The following is a 15,586-nucleotide window of genomic DNA, read 5'->3' as shown; positions in this document are numbered from 1 at the left end:
AACATTTTTAAGTTATTAGTTGCCCAGGACTTAAAAAGGTATTACTTGGGAAGCCTATAATTATTGTACAACAGTTATATCATGTGTATTTAAATCTAGAAGTATATTGACATTAAGATTGGTAATGTCTGACACTCATAGTCTGACATGGATTATCTCCTTTGTGCTTCCAGCCTATATTCAAAATAAAATAAAGACACAAATTGCTTTTTATAGGAAAATATGAGTACAAGGCCAAAACCCACCAGATGGGCCATCAGGGACGTCTTACCCTATATTCTATCTATCTTCACATTTTATGAGAACTAAAAGCCTAATCAATAATTTAACAAGCTAATGGGCATATTTTTAAACACAATGGAATCTTCCTGAAAAGGGGCACACTGGCAGGGCCACAGAAGCAAAGGTAGAAATTAACTGCTAATATTGAGTGCTTATCTTGAAAAGTACTGTGCTGTAGTGTGAGCACAGGACAAGCTGACTTAAAATCAGGTATATATATCATGCTCTGCAAAGCTATTGTTTCCTTCTGTATTTGTTATAATGATGTATATTTTCTGATGAACCTTGTATCTGACTGCTCTGTAAATGATTTGCTTTTTAAAGGTACTATAAGATACAGAACTAATATGTAGATACTTAGTGTCCACTTTATGTAAAAATTCATGCTCTAAGAAGGGATTTGAAATTCTAATTGAAGACACTATATTTGATATTCTGGCTATGGATATTAGCATCCATCCATACCATTTACATGACATTCTGTTTGTCATACAAATAGGAAAAGCAATGGAAGCTACTCTGGTATTGGAAGTGTGAAAATATTTTAACTCAATTTAGAAGAGTGTGTTGCTTCATTTTATGAATAAAATTAGGCCTTTGTGTTTTTATTTTGTTCTTCTCTGTTATTTTGGATGTTAGTGACTTCATAAGATGCAAAGTAAAATGCTATACCAGACAATAAATTATATAATTTGCAACTAAACAGTAGGATAACCACTTGCCCACATTTATAGAATACTTTTCCATTGGTCACCGTGACAGTACTTTGACCATATGTAAGGATTATGCGTAGAGTTCAATTATTTTTCTCCAATTCCTTATTATCAAGATTTATACATTACTATATTTAAATCCTCCCTTTTTCTTGGACTAGAGTTATATCATTAAATGGATTTATTTCACAGGTAATGATCTTCTCAAATTTTGGTGCCTGCATATTGCATCTAGCATTCAGAAAAACCGTTTTATGTTTCTAATGAATAGTTAGACTTTGAGAGTGCCTTCCAGTGTTTTTGTTTTTGTTTTTTGTTTTTTGTTTTTTTTTTTAGTTCTGTTTTACACCAGATAAAAGGAAGAAATTAGACTTGTTTCATGTTGGCTTTAAGGGAGTTAAGCATGTTGAGAGTTGAGGGAGGGATGTATGTAGAAGTGTCGAAGGCAACAGAGAGGCAGGCTTGATGACAGAAGCCAGGGCACCCAGACCTCAGGGGCGCCCTGGACAGCCTGCTGCAGTTGGCCTCAGACATTAGCACTTGATATCTTATTCTTAAACTCACTCATTGAACATGATGCCCTTGCTTGTCTTTGTGACATGAGGGATGAAACTCTGCTTGCCTGAATCGATGTATATCTCTGAGCAGCAATATTGTGAGGTACAGTGAGTTGTATCTATAAACATCTGCAGCATAACAAACGTATAGCACAGTCATACCTTTTCTAGATGATGCCTTAGGGAGTACTGAGCAAGAGCATTCTTACTATATAAGTAAGGAAATAACAATCAAAATAAATAAATAAAAGGACAGGATAAGCAGAGGAACAGATACGGTCATGTAAAAAATAGTAGCAATATATTGCAAGTCTGTGAAAAATTAATTATTTGCTATTTCATACTGCATATTCTTTGACTTCTCTTATTTATGCTTCAAACCACATCTATTCTTAATTTATCTTATTCTCACTACACCCTCTGAATAGGTTTTGTTTTTTGAACAAGACACTTGTCCAGAAATACTAAATCTAAAATGTTCTGTCTGCACAATAGGTGGTTTAGCAGGTCAGATATGCAGTTAAGCTGCACTTGCAGAATTTTTCATAAAGTGCAGTCAATTGACCATATACCAGCATTAATTTGTTTCTAACCTGTAAGGCAGGTAAACATGATGCCCCATACAACAGTGATTGCAACCATCCTGGCCAGGTTGCCCCTTCTATTCCCAGCAAAGGAACATTTAAATGAAGAAACATTGGGGCACCTAGGTGGCTCAGTGGGTTAAGCATCCAACTTTGTCTCAGGTCATGATCTCACAGTTCATTAGTTCAAGCCCTGCATTGGGCTCTGTGCTGACAGCTCAGAGCCTGGAACCTGCTTCAGATTCTGTGTCTTTCTCTCTCTCAAAAATAAAATAAAACAAAAAAATTTTAATGCAGAAGCATGCCTCAGCTTAGAACCACACATCTCCAGATGTCGCTTCCCACTAAAGGCAGATTTTGCATTTGCTCCGCATTAAGTTTGATACTTCCATTTGGAAAACAAGGCTTTTTCTCCTAAGGAAATTCTAAATAAATGACTTAGAATTACACTGTGACAAAAATCTTTTAAAGGCATTGAGTTACTACCCTAATAAAATGATAATATACATTTGTCCATGATATAAAAATAATCTTTACAGTACTCTCCAAGTAGTATTTTTATTTAAAATTTTGTCAGATTTTAGACACTTACAGGTGCTTTAAAGTTCCATCTTAAAATAATAATGCTAGAGGGCAGGTGGTATATTTCTAGGACATTATTATACTTTTTTAGGCATTCAGCCAGCAGCCTGGTTTTTCATAACAATTTCAGTCCTGAGAAACTATAATTATCCTGAAGCACACTACTTACACTGTTTTATTTCTTAATTACAGTAGTGACATGAGATAAATGCATACTTATTGGGATCAAATGTATATTATTTTGTGGTGATTATAAAGAAGTTCTACATGACAACCATTGCAATTATATGGTCATCAACGACTGATACTATGTTATATTCTAGAAACTCTGTAATTAAGTTCTGCCAAGAGGACACTTCCTATTTGGGAGGGGAAACTTTAAGAGAGAGAAGTTGGCCAGTGTAAAAATCACTCACAGACATAGATACCCCAAGCCTGTTCTAATGATTCCACATGAATCTCAAGTAAGAATGTTGTACCAACTAACATTTGGGGGATTTAATATAAATTTGTATCTAAATTAGCTATGTGAAGAATCTTCTTTAAAATAACCTTTCTCTTTTCTGACCTTTAGAGTAAAAACCTTTGAATACACTCCACAGGGAAAAAATGGACTGGAAATATGATAGGAGTGATACTGCCTTCAAAGATAAATCTGCAGGCATCAGTAATATTCTTTCAAATACTATAATTCATCGTTTTGAAAGTTTTCTTATAAGATTCCAAAAATAATTTATCTTCTGGCATTCCAATTTAAAAGAAAAAAAGAAAAAAAACCTTTAAGTTAGCAAGATACTGCTTACATATATTTTCCACTTTTTGTACAGACAGACGTTTTTGTCTTTTGTTTTTAAAAAAGCAAAAGGAAATAAAAATGATGGATTTGAAACTATATATTAAAATATTTGAGTGAAGCTGTCAGGTATATCATGTATCAGATTTGGGAATCAAATGGCCTGGGTTTTAAATTCTGTTCTGCCATTGACTAGATGTGGGACTTGGACAAGTTACTTAACTATATACCCGTCTCTTCATCTGTGAAAAGAGACAATAACTGTACTTACCCCATAAGAATTATCTGTTAAAGGATTTAATCTTTTCAGATATGTAAAAGGCTTAGATATGTGCCTTGCACGTAGTAAGCACCATATACTTTTTAGGTATTATTTTATATAACTTAGGGATATGAAGGAAATGAACCAAGCTCTCCCACTCTCCTCCCCACCTTCAACCATGGTGAGGAGTATCTCTAATAATTTTAATAAGATTTTTCTCACAGAATTAATTTCAGTATTCTAATATAACACATAGGAAGGGAATGCTGTGTTGTTGTTTTTGTTTTTGTTTTTGTTTTTGTTTTTTCCAAAGTAAAAGGGGCATTCAGTGAACCTGATGTCTTTAACTTGTAACTTACTCTGGCAGTACTTTGCCAGAGTATTGTTTGCTTGTTTGTTTTTTTAATTCTGGAACAAGTTAATGTCCTATTATTTTTAACACAAAAGGTATCCTCTTCAGACATTTATAGTTATCCAATGACATATTAAGTCTTAGGCACGGTGATTCTGCTGTATATAAACTCTGTTGCATGGCTAACATTCTAACCAGGTTGCAAAGATATGATATTAGAATGGTTACTGCAAATCCACTTCTATTTTCAAAATAGTTTAAACAACCCAAGTAAGCACACCAAGAAACATTAACCCTTAAAAAAAGAATCAGTTAGCATCCATACAAAAATTAGCCATGCAGCACTTGACTTGCTTTCTACATACTGCCTGTGGATATTATTTTTCTGATTCACTTAACATGTTATATTTGCTTTAATGTTACTATTTCTAACATTAAATTACTGTTGCTCTTCTAATTAAGTTAATAAAGTACTTAATTATTATATGTTAATTTCTCTGAAATATTAAAGATCTAAAAAATAAGTAATAAAAATGAATTCTTAAAATACTTATATGCAGATATTAGATTGAGGAGCAAGTACAAATATTATTTGTGGTAGAAAATTATTAATTCCCTTTTCATGACTTACATTAGTAATCTCCACAATTTAGATCAAGAATATACAAATTCTCCTGCATTTATTTCTTTTTAATTTTTTAAAATATGTATTTATTTTTTAAGAGAGAGGGAGAGACAGAGTGCAAGTGGGGGGAGGGACAGAGAGAGGGAGACACAGAATCTGAAGCAGGCTTCAGGCTCTGAGCTGTCAGCATAGAGCCCAATACAGGCTCAAACCCACAAACCACAAGACCATGAGCCAAAGTCGGAGGCTTAACTGACTGAGCCACCCAGGTGCCCCTCTCCTTCGTTTAATATTTTTAAATTCCAGGGGTGCCTGGGTGGCTCAGTCGGTTGGGTGTCCGACTTCAGCTCAGGTAATGATCTCCCAGTTCGTGAGTTTGAGCCCCACTGTGCTCTGTGCTGATGGCTCAGAGCATGGAACCTGCTTTTGATTCTGTGTCTCCCTCTCTCTCTGCCCTCCCCCACTCGTGTTCTGTCTCTCTCTCTCAAAAATAAGTAAACAGTAAAAAAATAAATATTTTGGGGCGCCTGGGTGGCTCAGTTGGTTGAGCATCCGACGTCAGCTCAGTTCATGATCTTGCAGTCTGTGAGTTCAAGCCCCGCTAGAACAGCAGCCTGGAGGCTGCTTCGGATTCTGTGTCTGCCTCTCTCTCTGCTCTTCCCCCGCTCATGCTCTGTCTCTCTCCCTCTGTCAAAAATAAATATTTAAAAAAATTAAAAAATTAAATATTTTTAAATTCCAACTGCAATCCCTGATGGATTGTACATCATATCTGTAATCATATTCAAAATTTTTGTTGCTGTGTCCAAGAGCAATCAATCTAGATTTTACTTTGTCCTCATCTTTGATCTACAAAAATACAATACCAAAATGCTATGGTGTTTTTAGAGTTAATATAGAGATAAGAAATATTACAAAAAGGTAAGTATATAAGAGTTTTTTGGCTAAAAGCAATCAGTTTCCATGCAAACACTAAGTTTCCTTTTTAATTTATTAATTAATTTATTTATTTGAGAGAGAGAGAGAGAGAGAGAACATGAGCAGGGTAGAGGTGCTGAGGACAGAAAGAGAGAATCTTAAGCAGGCTCCACACTCAGCATAGAGCCTGATGTGGGGCTCCATCCCACGACCTGGGGATTATAACCTGAGCCAAATTCAAGAGTGGGATGGTCAACCAACAGAGCCACCCAGATTCCCCAACAATTACTTTATTGCAGTAGAAAGTCTTCATTAGAGTTTTGAGTCTACTTCCATTTCTATCTACATACATATCTAAACCAGAAAAGATCAGGAACAATTGTTTGATTTTAGAACTAGTCTAATTCTGGGTCTTTAGTGGCCTAGAAGTTACTATTATTGGGTTTAATGATGTTGATTCTATAATATGGAAAAATGACATGGAAATTAATAGTATACTTTTAATGAACAGTGAAACCTCAATTTCAATTTCTATTTTAAAAGTGAGTTTAAGAGTGATTTTAAAACAGAAATCAGGGGCGCCTGGGTGGCTCAGTCGGTTAAGCATCCGGCTTCGGCTCAGGTCATGATCTCATGGTCCGGGAGCTCGAGCCCTGCATCAGGCTCTGTGCTGACAGCTCAGAGCCCGGAGCCTGTTTCAGATTCTGTGTCTCCTCTCTATGCCCCTCCCCAACTCATGTTCTGTCTCCCTCTGTCTCAAAAATAAATAAACATTAAAAAAAATTTTTTTAATAAAAATAAAAAAATAAAGTAGAAATCAAATATGTGGCTTTCTACTTGTATTAGTCTGTGCAAGCTGCCATAACAAGATGCCACAGACTGGATGGTTTAAATAATAGACATTTATTTTCTCACAGCTTTGGAGGTTAGAAGTCTATCATTGAGGTAGCAGCAAATTTAGTTTCTGGTAAGAACTCTCTTCCTGGTTTATAGACACAGCCTTCCGGATGTATACAGAGGGAGTTAGGGAGATGGGGAGAAGGAAGAGGATGGAGGGAAAGACAGAGGGAGGAAAAGAGAGAGAAAGGGGGAGAGAAGGAAGTGGAGTGAGGGGGGAAAGGAGGAGAGAGGGTGGGAGGACAGAGTTAGAGAGAGAGTGCAGTTATTTCTTCCTCTTATAAGGGCACAAGACCTATCAGACTAGGGCCCTGCCTTTATGACCTTGTTTAACTGTGATTACCTTCCTAAAGGCCTAATCTTTGAACCATCCCTTGGAGATTATGGTTTCAACATATAAATTTGGGAGGAACACAATTCAGTTCATAACACCACCTAAAATGATCACTGTATTTCTCATGAAATTCCAAGGTTATTGGAATTTCTTGAAGATTCTATGCCATTTTTGAACGTAAGTATGCTTATTTTACCGTCATTTGTATTTGTCTTTCAGATCAGCATTTTCATGACCCATTTGTCGAATTATGGGAATGACCGCCTGGGGTTATATACCTTTGTGAACTTGGCCAACTTCGTGCAGAGCTGGACCACCCTGAAACTGCAAACTCTGCCCCCAGTGCAACTCGCACACAAGTACTTTGAGCTCTTCCCTGAGCAAAAAGACCCTCTCTGGCAGGTAAGGTGAAACATTCTCTCCTGCGGTGAAAGGAAAGAAACCAAGGCCTAATTTGACTTGGAACTCTGTTGGAGATATGAAAACTGACATTTAACACAAACTTCTTTTTTATTCAGTAGTTTCGTTCTCTTCAGTCACTTTTTTTGTTTTATGCATTAAGTGTATTTTTTGTTTCTCTGTTGTTTGGCTTGTTGGTTTGGTTGGTTCGGAACTTTTGCTTTGAGGATGTTGTTTTATTGTTGGTGTCTCCTCGCTGCTAGTCATTTGCACTCTCATTTAGTGTGAGCACTAACTGGCAATAAAATGGTTAGGCACTGAGTATCTAGGGAGACAGAAGCCAGGAGCCATCATAATCTAAGACCCTATAACTAACCCTCCGATATGTATGTGTAAACACACATAATAAAAATGAAAAAGAAAAAACACTTTTTACCTCATGCTTCTACAAATGCTGTCTTTAATAGGTTTTCACATTTCTCTTACATCTAATTAGTCTTTCACTAGGATCAGACCTATTGGTAAAAAAAAAAAATCGCCAGTTTTAGGATCGCTTTTACAAATAATTCAGCTTCACATGGGAGTCACTCAGCCTCATTGTATGAAAGTGTAAAGTATCTGCTTCTTAGCAGTTATCTGGGAAAATGCTACCTCCCATTTTCTTGGTTCTTTATGCATTACATTATATTGACCCGCACAATCAATAAGCTGGCTGCAGAGAGCAGATCACATAGACCCCTGCTAAGCAGTTGGTAGAGAAATAGCATCATCGTTAATGAGAAATCACTGTGAACCAGAGTTGTTACCATCCCCTTTTTCTCCCCAAGATTCTATGTTTCTTCTTATTCCATAATTCATGTTACATGCCTCTCTGTGTCTATACAGTCAGGAAGTCGTCCAACACATGTTTATCGGGTATCTACCGTGTATAAGGCAAGTCTAGTTGCTCTAGCAAATGCAAAGAATGAAGCGCAGTATGTTCTCCCAAAGTCAGCAGGGTTTCCTTGCTATTCTTATTCACTAGCATATATTTGAAAACGTGCTTTACAACTGACTGCTAGAGTAATTCATACTTTAGTCTGATGATTTATTCAGGAACTCTTCACCATTTGTGTTTTTGTTGAACTACACATTCTAATTCTTTTGCCCCTCTGATAAGTTGCTTGACCATCTTTATGTTTGGTGTATAAGTTAGATAGACAGATAAATAGATAAAGACATGATTATCGTAGTGTATAGCATCATACCAAGTAGCTGCTGAATATCATAAAGGCCAAGCATTGCGTCCCATAAATGGCATTCTTCAAAAGTGCTCACGTACTTATAAAATTGGTAAATCATTGATAGTAAATCAATTCTTTTCTCACACATGTTTATTTATGAGATATCTATAATTCATGGTACAGTAACAATACAAAGTAGCCAACTTAACAAAAGTTGCAAACAGCTAACATACAATAAATGAGTCTGTGGGGAATATGCTTAGGAATTCCTTGAGCTTGCACCCATGGGTTAACAAGGCATAAAGAATTAGAAAGCCATAAGATGTACACACCCAAGTTGGGGTAAACAAGATTAGGTAAATAAGGTTAGGTAAAGGGAGCAAAGGCCCCTAGTATAGGACAAAAGTATAAGAATAGGAAATTTCAGAATGAAAACATCCAAGATGAAGTAAACAAGATTAGATATTCAGGGTTGAAATGCCCCTGAGGTTAGTACAATAGCAGAAAGCTGCTCTCACAGGAAGGAAGGACCAAAATAGGTAAACAGGTAAACAGGGCTATAGACCACAGCAGGGTGAAGTTGCCCAGAGTGGAGCTAATTAGCAAAATAAAGGTGCCTTGTTGACCCTAAGGTAGTATGCTCTGTCTTTCTTGTCCCCTAGACCAGTTCAGATAAACAAAGATGACACCTCATGTTTGTTATAAACAACCTCCCACCCAGCACATGAATTTTATTTTGTATTGACCCAAACCCCTAACACCACCTATCTTCAAAACCCCCTTTTCCCCACACCCATGAATTAATGTTTACAGTTTCATTGTCTCTTTGTGCACACCCATCACACTTGTAAGCCTTCTGATCCTAATAAAAATGGAGCAAGGAGGGCTCTTGCCTTCTCCCGGACATTAGCTTCTCTTGCATTCTCAATCCTGCATCCCACTCTCTTGCTGGACAAGAGAGAACTCCAGACCCGGAGTCTATGACATGAGTCAACAGCCCTAAGAGCCAAACTTTCTTTTCCTTTAGAGGAAGGAAAGTTTTCTTTAGATGAAGGATTTGTATCTCTTAATATTGTGTGAGTTTTTTTTAATCAAGAATTGTATTTATTGATATCGCTTCAATATCAGTGATGCTGTTCATTTTGTTAAGGAGTAAATATAATCAAAGATACACCAGCTCCAATATGATTTGGTCTACTCGATGATTCTAAATATTGGTGAAATATCTGTTAAATATGAAATACTACATCAGTTGATTGGTGGTATAAATGAAAATTAGACACAGAAAATAGAACCATTTCTTAGAGACCTATGTCATTTTGAACACATGAGACCCTAAGTATACACAAAACATTTGAATGGGCTGACAATTTTGAATAACATCATAGAGGTAAATTCCTAGATAGTTCTTAACAAATGATAGAATTAATCAGAAAAGGCTTCAGAGAGTTCACAAATTTTTTGTAATTACTGTTGTAATTTACATGTTTAGCAATTTTAATATGTTATCAAAATAGCTTATCATAAAAATACTTACTTTTAAATTCTTTTTAAAGTTTATTTTGAGAGAAACAGAGGCAGAGAGAGAGGAGAGAGAGAATCCCAAGAAGGCTCCACACCATCAGCACAGAGCCCTGATGCAGGGCTCGATCCCATGAACTGTGAGATCATGACCTGAGCCAAAATAAAGAGTTGTCAAGAATCAGATGCTCAGCTCATGCCAACTGAGCCACCCAGGCACCCGTCATAAAAGTATTTAAATAACATTGAAGAGTACATATTTACTAAAAGACTTCCATTTTATCAAGCAAATTATATTATATGTGGTTTCTTTTGACTGAAAAATAAAGTTGCATGCATTTCTCATTAACTAAAGTACCATATTTTCTCAAATATGTTTAAGAAGGAAAACAAGGAGTAGAAAGCAGATGAGCAGTTAAGTTCAAAAGGGAATTGTTCATGTATGTGAGATTTTGAGAACAGCTGACTTATTAAAGAAATCTGATCAGTTTGCCAGTCATAAACCATGTCTATGAGACTACAAATGGTTAAGTAGAGATAAAGTGCATAATACTTTCTGAGTCCCTTTCCCTAGTGGTTATCTCTTCTCTCCATATTCATATTTATGATGACAAACAGAGCAGCTGTGAGCATTATCATCATGTTCTTTATACAATATGAATTTAGTTTTACAAAATACATATAAGCATAACCAGCACTAATTAAATGTTTTGTGGCCCACTCTTCACAACCCTACAGAGTTAAGATAGATTAGTATAATGTGTCTGTCATTGTTATACATTCTCAAAATTCAGGTACCCTTTTGTGTTTCTAAGCATGTCTTATTTAGTGTATTTCATTTTTAAAAAGTAAATCAACTGTTATTTTTCCCAAGATTTTTAGTTCACACTTTTTTGTTACTACAAATAAAAACAAAACATGAATAATGATAATCTTCACATCTATTTAATTTCTTTTGGTTCTTTATGTAAATTTTCATTAGCACCAACTGCCATATATATGCAACGTTTTGTCACCTAATTAAAAAGTGCAATATGAATATCTATCAATGGACAGCATAGTAAGTACAACACAGAATGTGTCTGTGCTTCCTTCACTGGAAACTGATTCTTCCAAAGCTGTTAAATGTGAGAATATATGCTGAGGACACATATAGAACTCTGTCCCTAGAGTTTATCTTCCTCACGTTAGTCTCTAGTGTGTAAGATTCTTAAAAGGATTCTCACGGGTTCCTATTTATTCATGTCCCTTTTTGTTTTGGTAGAATAATCACTCTGAAGCAAGGAAGAATAGGATTTCCTTTTTTTTTTCCCTTTTAACTCTCATTATAAAAACCAAAACCACAACATGGAGGCATTTAGAAGGTCAGATTCTTGCACATTCACTAATCGATGCTTTTAAGCTCTCAAGCTGTCAGGATAGCTCAGCCTCAATCTTCACGCAGTCACTCCAGACTCTCACTATCAACAAACATGCCAAGCGTGATGTGGATTCCTGCTTGCCCGTGTGGCCAAGGGAATGCTCAAAGAGCTTTCTCTCTCTCCATGCCAGTAGCTCCAGGATTAAAAAAGTAGAAAGTAAATCACAAGGTGCTAACCTTAAGAGTTAGCACCTTTGTTGATTCTAGCTGTGAAATCCTCCAACTCCAGCTTAGAAATGATGAGATTTTAACAACTGTGACATAAACAAATCACAAGGTCTAGCGACATACACACTGTAGATTCTATTATTATGTGTCTGTTGAAGGAATAAATGAATTCTGACACAAAGAATTATAGATTGTAAGCGCAGAATAAGAAGTTAGGGATGTCCAGCCCAACCTATTCATTTTAGAGAAGAAATGGGTGACACCTAGTGAGATGAAATATCTTGTTCTGAGTCACTTGGATTATTAGGGACAAGTCAGGAGTAAAGCTCAGGTTTTCTTATTCCTACTGCAGTGTAGTTCCAATCACAGCAAAATGGTAGTTTTACATTTAAAAAAAATAAATCTACTTCTGTCATCGACTCCCTCTGTAGGATGGAATTTCAGGTATGCCTTGTTACTTTAGAAGAATCTGGTGGTGTATTCGGTGTGAATTTATTTGACCTATAGTTTTTTAAAAACTTTTTTTAATGTTTATTCATTTTTGAGAGAGAAAGACAGAGCATGAGCTGGGGAGAGACAGAGAGAGAGAGTGGGAGACACAGAATCTGAAGCAGACTCCAGGTTCTGAGCTGTCAGCACAGAGTCCGACACGGGTCTTGAATTCACGAACTGTGAGATCATGACCTGAGCCGAAGTCAGACACTTAACCAACTGAGCCACCCAGGTGTCCCTTGACCTATACTTTTGAAGTACCTACATAATAGAAAGGTCTTTGCTTTCATAGAACTTACAAACCATAATAGCTCCTGGTTATGTGAACAAAATGACATTAAAATTTGTTTTCATATTAATTCCTCTCTTTTCCACTTTATACCTTGTTTATGACTCTATTACTGCACTTACCATATGGTATTGCAGACACTTACGTCTGTCATATGCCAGCTCATGCAAACCTGAAGGAGTTGAGACTATGTTTATTCATGTTTGTAACCTAGAACCCAGCATAGTACCATAACCACTGTCATTAAAATCTCATGAATGAATAAGCAAAGGCAGAGGTGTGTGCATGTGCACAAAGAACAATAAAATAAACATTTGTTTCTTAGAAAATAGTAGGAATCCAATAAGAAATAACCTTGGGAAGCACATACAAGTCAGTTGGGAAACCTTTGAAGGCTATCAGAGTAATCTGAGTCTCATAGGCAACAAGGAGCAATTCTCTGCAGGTTCTGAAGATGAAAGTAAAGTAATTAAAAAAAATTGGACAATAAAGATTATACCAGAAGTTTTTTTCCAGGACAGGTAAGAACAGGGAGGAACTGAAGTTGAGACAATAATGTAGCCATGAAAAAGGGAAACTTCTTGGTGGTGAAAAGAGTGAGACCTCTCATGAAATGGTAGAAATTGTTTGTGAGTGAGACACCGAGGTTAAAGGAAAACTGATCTGCAACATCTGGGGAAATAAGAACTCTATAATTTCATGTTTTTCATTTGTAATTATTCATCTTTTAGCCTTTCCCGTGAAATAGCCAGAATAATTTTTCATCACTTCATAGATGGCACGCATAATAGAGGCACAGACATCATCATCTTATTTTTCTGTATTTTTTTCCTAATCACACTTTGAATTTATGTATTTGTTACACTTATTTTCCTAACTCAGACTAGTATTTAAACCTCTCAGGAGTGTTTCCCAAATATGTGGGAAATTCCTCATGAGTTTAATTTTTAACTTACAATGAAGCACTTCCCTATTTGGTTATACAAGGCTGCCAGACATTCTGACATCCAGAAATGATAACATAAGTCATGGACTTTCCTTTTCTGTCAATTAGTTGCAAACATGATCTTGTCAAGTGTCAAATTCCCCACACAAATAACTTACTGAGGTTTGGTAATAGAAAAACTACTTGAAGATAGTGCCATAAAATAAATAAAATAAAAAGTTATAACACTTTCATCCTTTCTGAATCAAAATCATCATAAAACATAGATGTTCAGCATATAATCCAAGTATAACAACAACGAAGCCCTGAATTTGTGTGTGTGTGCCCTAAAGATATGCCTGATAACTTAAAAGGCATACTGTGAGTGAATATGCTGTATTATACCAACCTATTAATAGGAGTTTAAAAATAGTTTTTTATTGAGTTGGCTATCTAGATTCTCTAACAAGATATTCATAAAACCATAAACAATAATATAAGATACTGTATGTAGGAATGTGCATCTGTTTAAATATACTCAGAGCTTCAGAGTAAAGCTATCATCTCCTGGGGTCAATTTTACTATGAAAATATTTCGTGGTAAATGCCAACAGTATCAATTTATTTAAATAAACATGGATATAATATGGTGATGAGTGCATAGATGTTTAGGGTAAATCAGAGGTTCTTTATGGTTAAAACAGCTCTGATGGAGCTGTTACCCCAGACCCACACAGAACCAAAAGCCCTTTTCCATCCACTCCCACTCTCAGAAGTGGGCATTTATTCTCCTCTATATTCAGACTACTTTGGGAGGAAAGCTGGAGTAAGAGTCAGACCATTAAGTGCTACGGGAGTTGTGTGGAGAGAGCATTCATTATAAATCAGTGCATTCAGAAAAGAAAGGCTTTTCCAAGGAATTGATGGACTAGCTGCATTTTACATAGTGTGCAGGTATTATCAAGCTTTGTGAAGATGGTGTGTGTCTTAGAGTTTCTCCATAAGGATTTGCTGATTGAAGCACTGAGAATAAACATCCATAGCCTATTAAAATTACTCATCAGTGTATGTGGGTTGCATTAGGCTTAAATGACATCAAGAGACAAAAAAATTGGAAGTCACCAGCCTGTATAAAACAGATTGGAAAAGGATTTTGTTTAAAGACATGTACATGGAGAAACTCAATAAACAGAAGAACTTTTAAAACAACAAAACCAAGTAGGGAGGAAGAAGAAGAATTAAAAAAAACCCACAAATACACCTTGCATAGCATTCTCCTTTAAACAGTGAGGTCAGAACAGCAGAAGGCAAGCAGAAAGGAAATGAAGAGAAAGCCAATAATCTCTGAAACGTTTGTAATTAACAAAATAATCTTGCCATGAGCACTGGGCGTTTTTAAGGCTTTAGCTATTAAAGTCTAGATATGTCCCAGTTATCTGGAATAGGCACATGACTTGAGAGTGGATAATCAATCTCACTGATAATTCCACAGTGTCCTTGTCAGTGAAGGATGTGGAGAAGCAATGAGCAAAGCAGATTTTTAGTAAAGGCAACGTTATTCCAACTACATCTAATGAGAACAGAAGTTATTTTCATGTATTCTATAAAACTATGAACTTCAGGATAAGGTAAGCAGTGTGATTTTTTTAAAAATACATGTTTTTAGCTTGATTATGAATTTGAAATTCTTACTCAACTGGAGAGGAAAAAGCTGGGTGCTAATACCGTTCTCAGTAACACAATTTCATCAGAATTTACTCCCCTTTCTAAGTCCGGCCCATCACCTCAGGGAATCTTCTCTCTACCTCTCTTATATCTTCTTAAAAGTAAATCTGCCTCACCTCATCGTGTATTCCATGTGCAAAACCACCTGCATCCTCTTTACCTGTGTGAGAGCTGAGTTACATGCATTTTTACTAGACTGACACTGTAACCATGAGCTGCCTAAAGCAATTTTAACTGAATATTTTTTTTAAGTTTCAATATATCTATAGTTCTAGATACTTAAAAGAGTAAATTACTGTTTATGGCAGTTTCAGATATGCAGAGAACAATCAGGTTAGAGAAGGAAAAGGAATATAATTGCTTTGTAATTTTCTGACTTTTGAAATTAAAATAATAGCAATGGGAACAAAGTATGAAAGTACAAGGAAATGCTTTGCTTTTTCTTGGGAAGACCCTTTCACCTTCATAATCACTCCTACAAACTCTCTCTGTCTCCCTCTTTCTTTATGTCTCTCTCTTACACAC

At 36.0% G+C, this 15,586-nt stretch overlaps 1 protein-coding gene across 2 annotated transcripts in view; it reads left to right on the top strand.

The window, feature by feature from the left end:
• LOC125923048 (bifunctional heparan sulfate N-deacetylase/N-sulfotransferase 4) overlaps positions 1-15,586 on the top strand; it is a 270,079-nt gene that overhangs the window by 226,528 nt on the left and 27,965 nt on the right. For both annotated transcript variants that reach the window (XM_049631085.1, XM_049631086.1), the window contains one exon: positions 7,119-7,301. In XM_049631085.1, coding sequence (XP_049487042.1) covers positions 7,119-7,301 — 183 coding nt within the window. The remainder of the gene's footprint in view (positions 1-7,118; positions 7,302-15,586) is intronic.

The sequence above is a fragment of the Panthera uncia genome, chromosome B1, assembly GCF_023721935.1.
Source record: "Panthera uncia isolate 11264 chromosome B1, Puncia_PCG_1.0, whole genome shotgun sequence".
NCBI classification, from domain to species: domain Eukaryota; kingdom Metazoa; phylum Chordata; class Mammalia; order Carnivora; family Felidae; genus Panthera; species Panthera uncia.
This window is presented reverse-complemented; position numbering and strand designations above follow the sequence as displayed.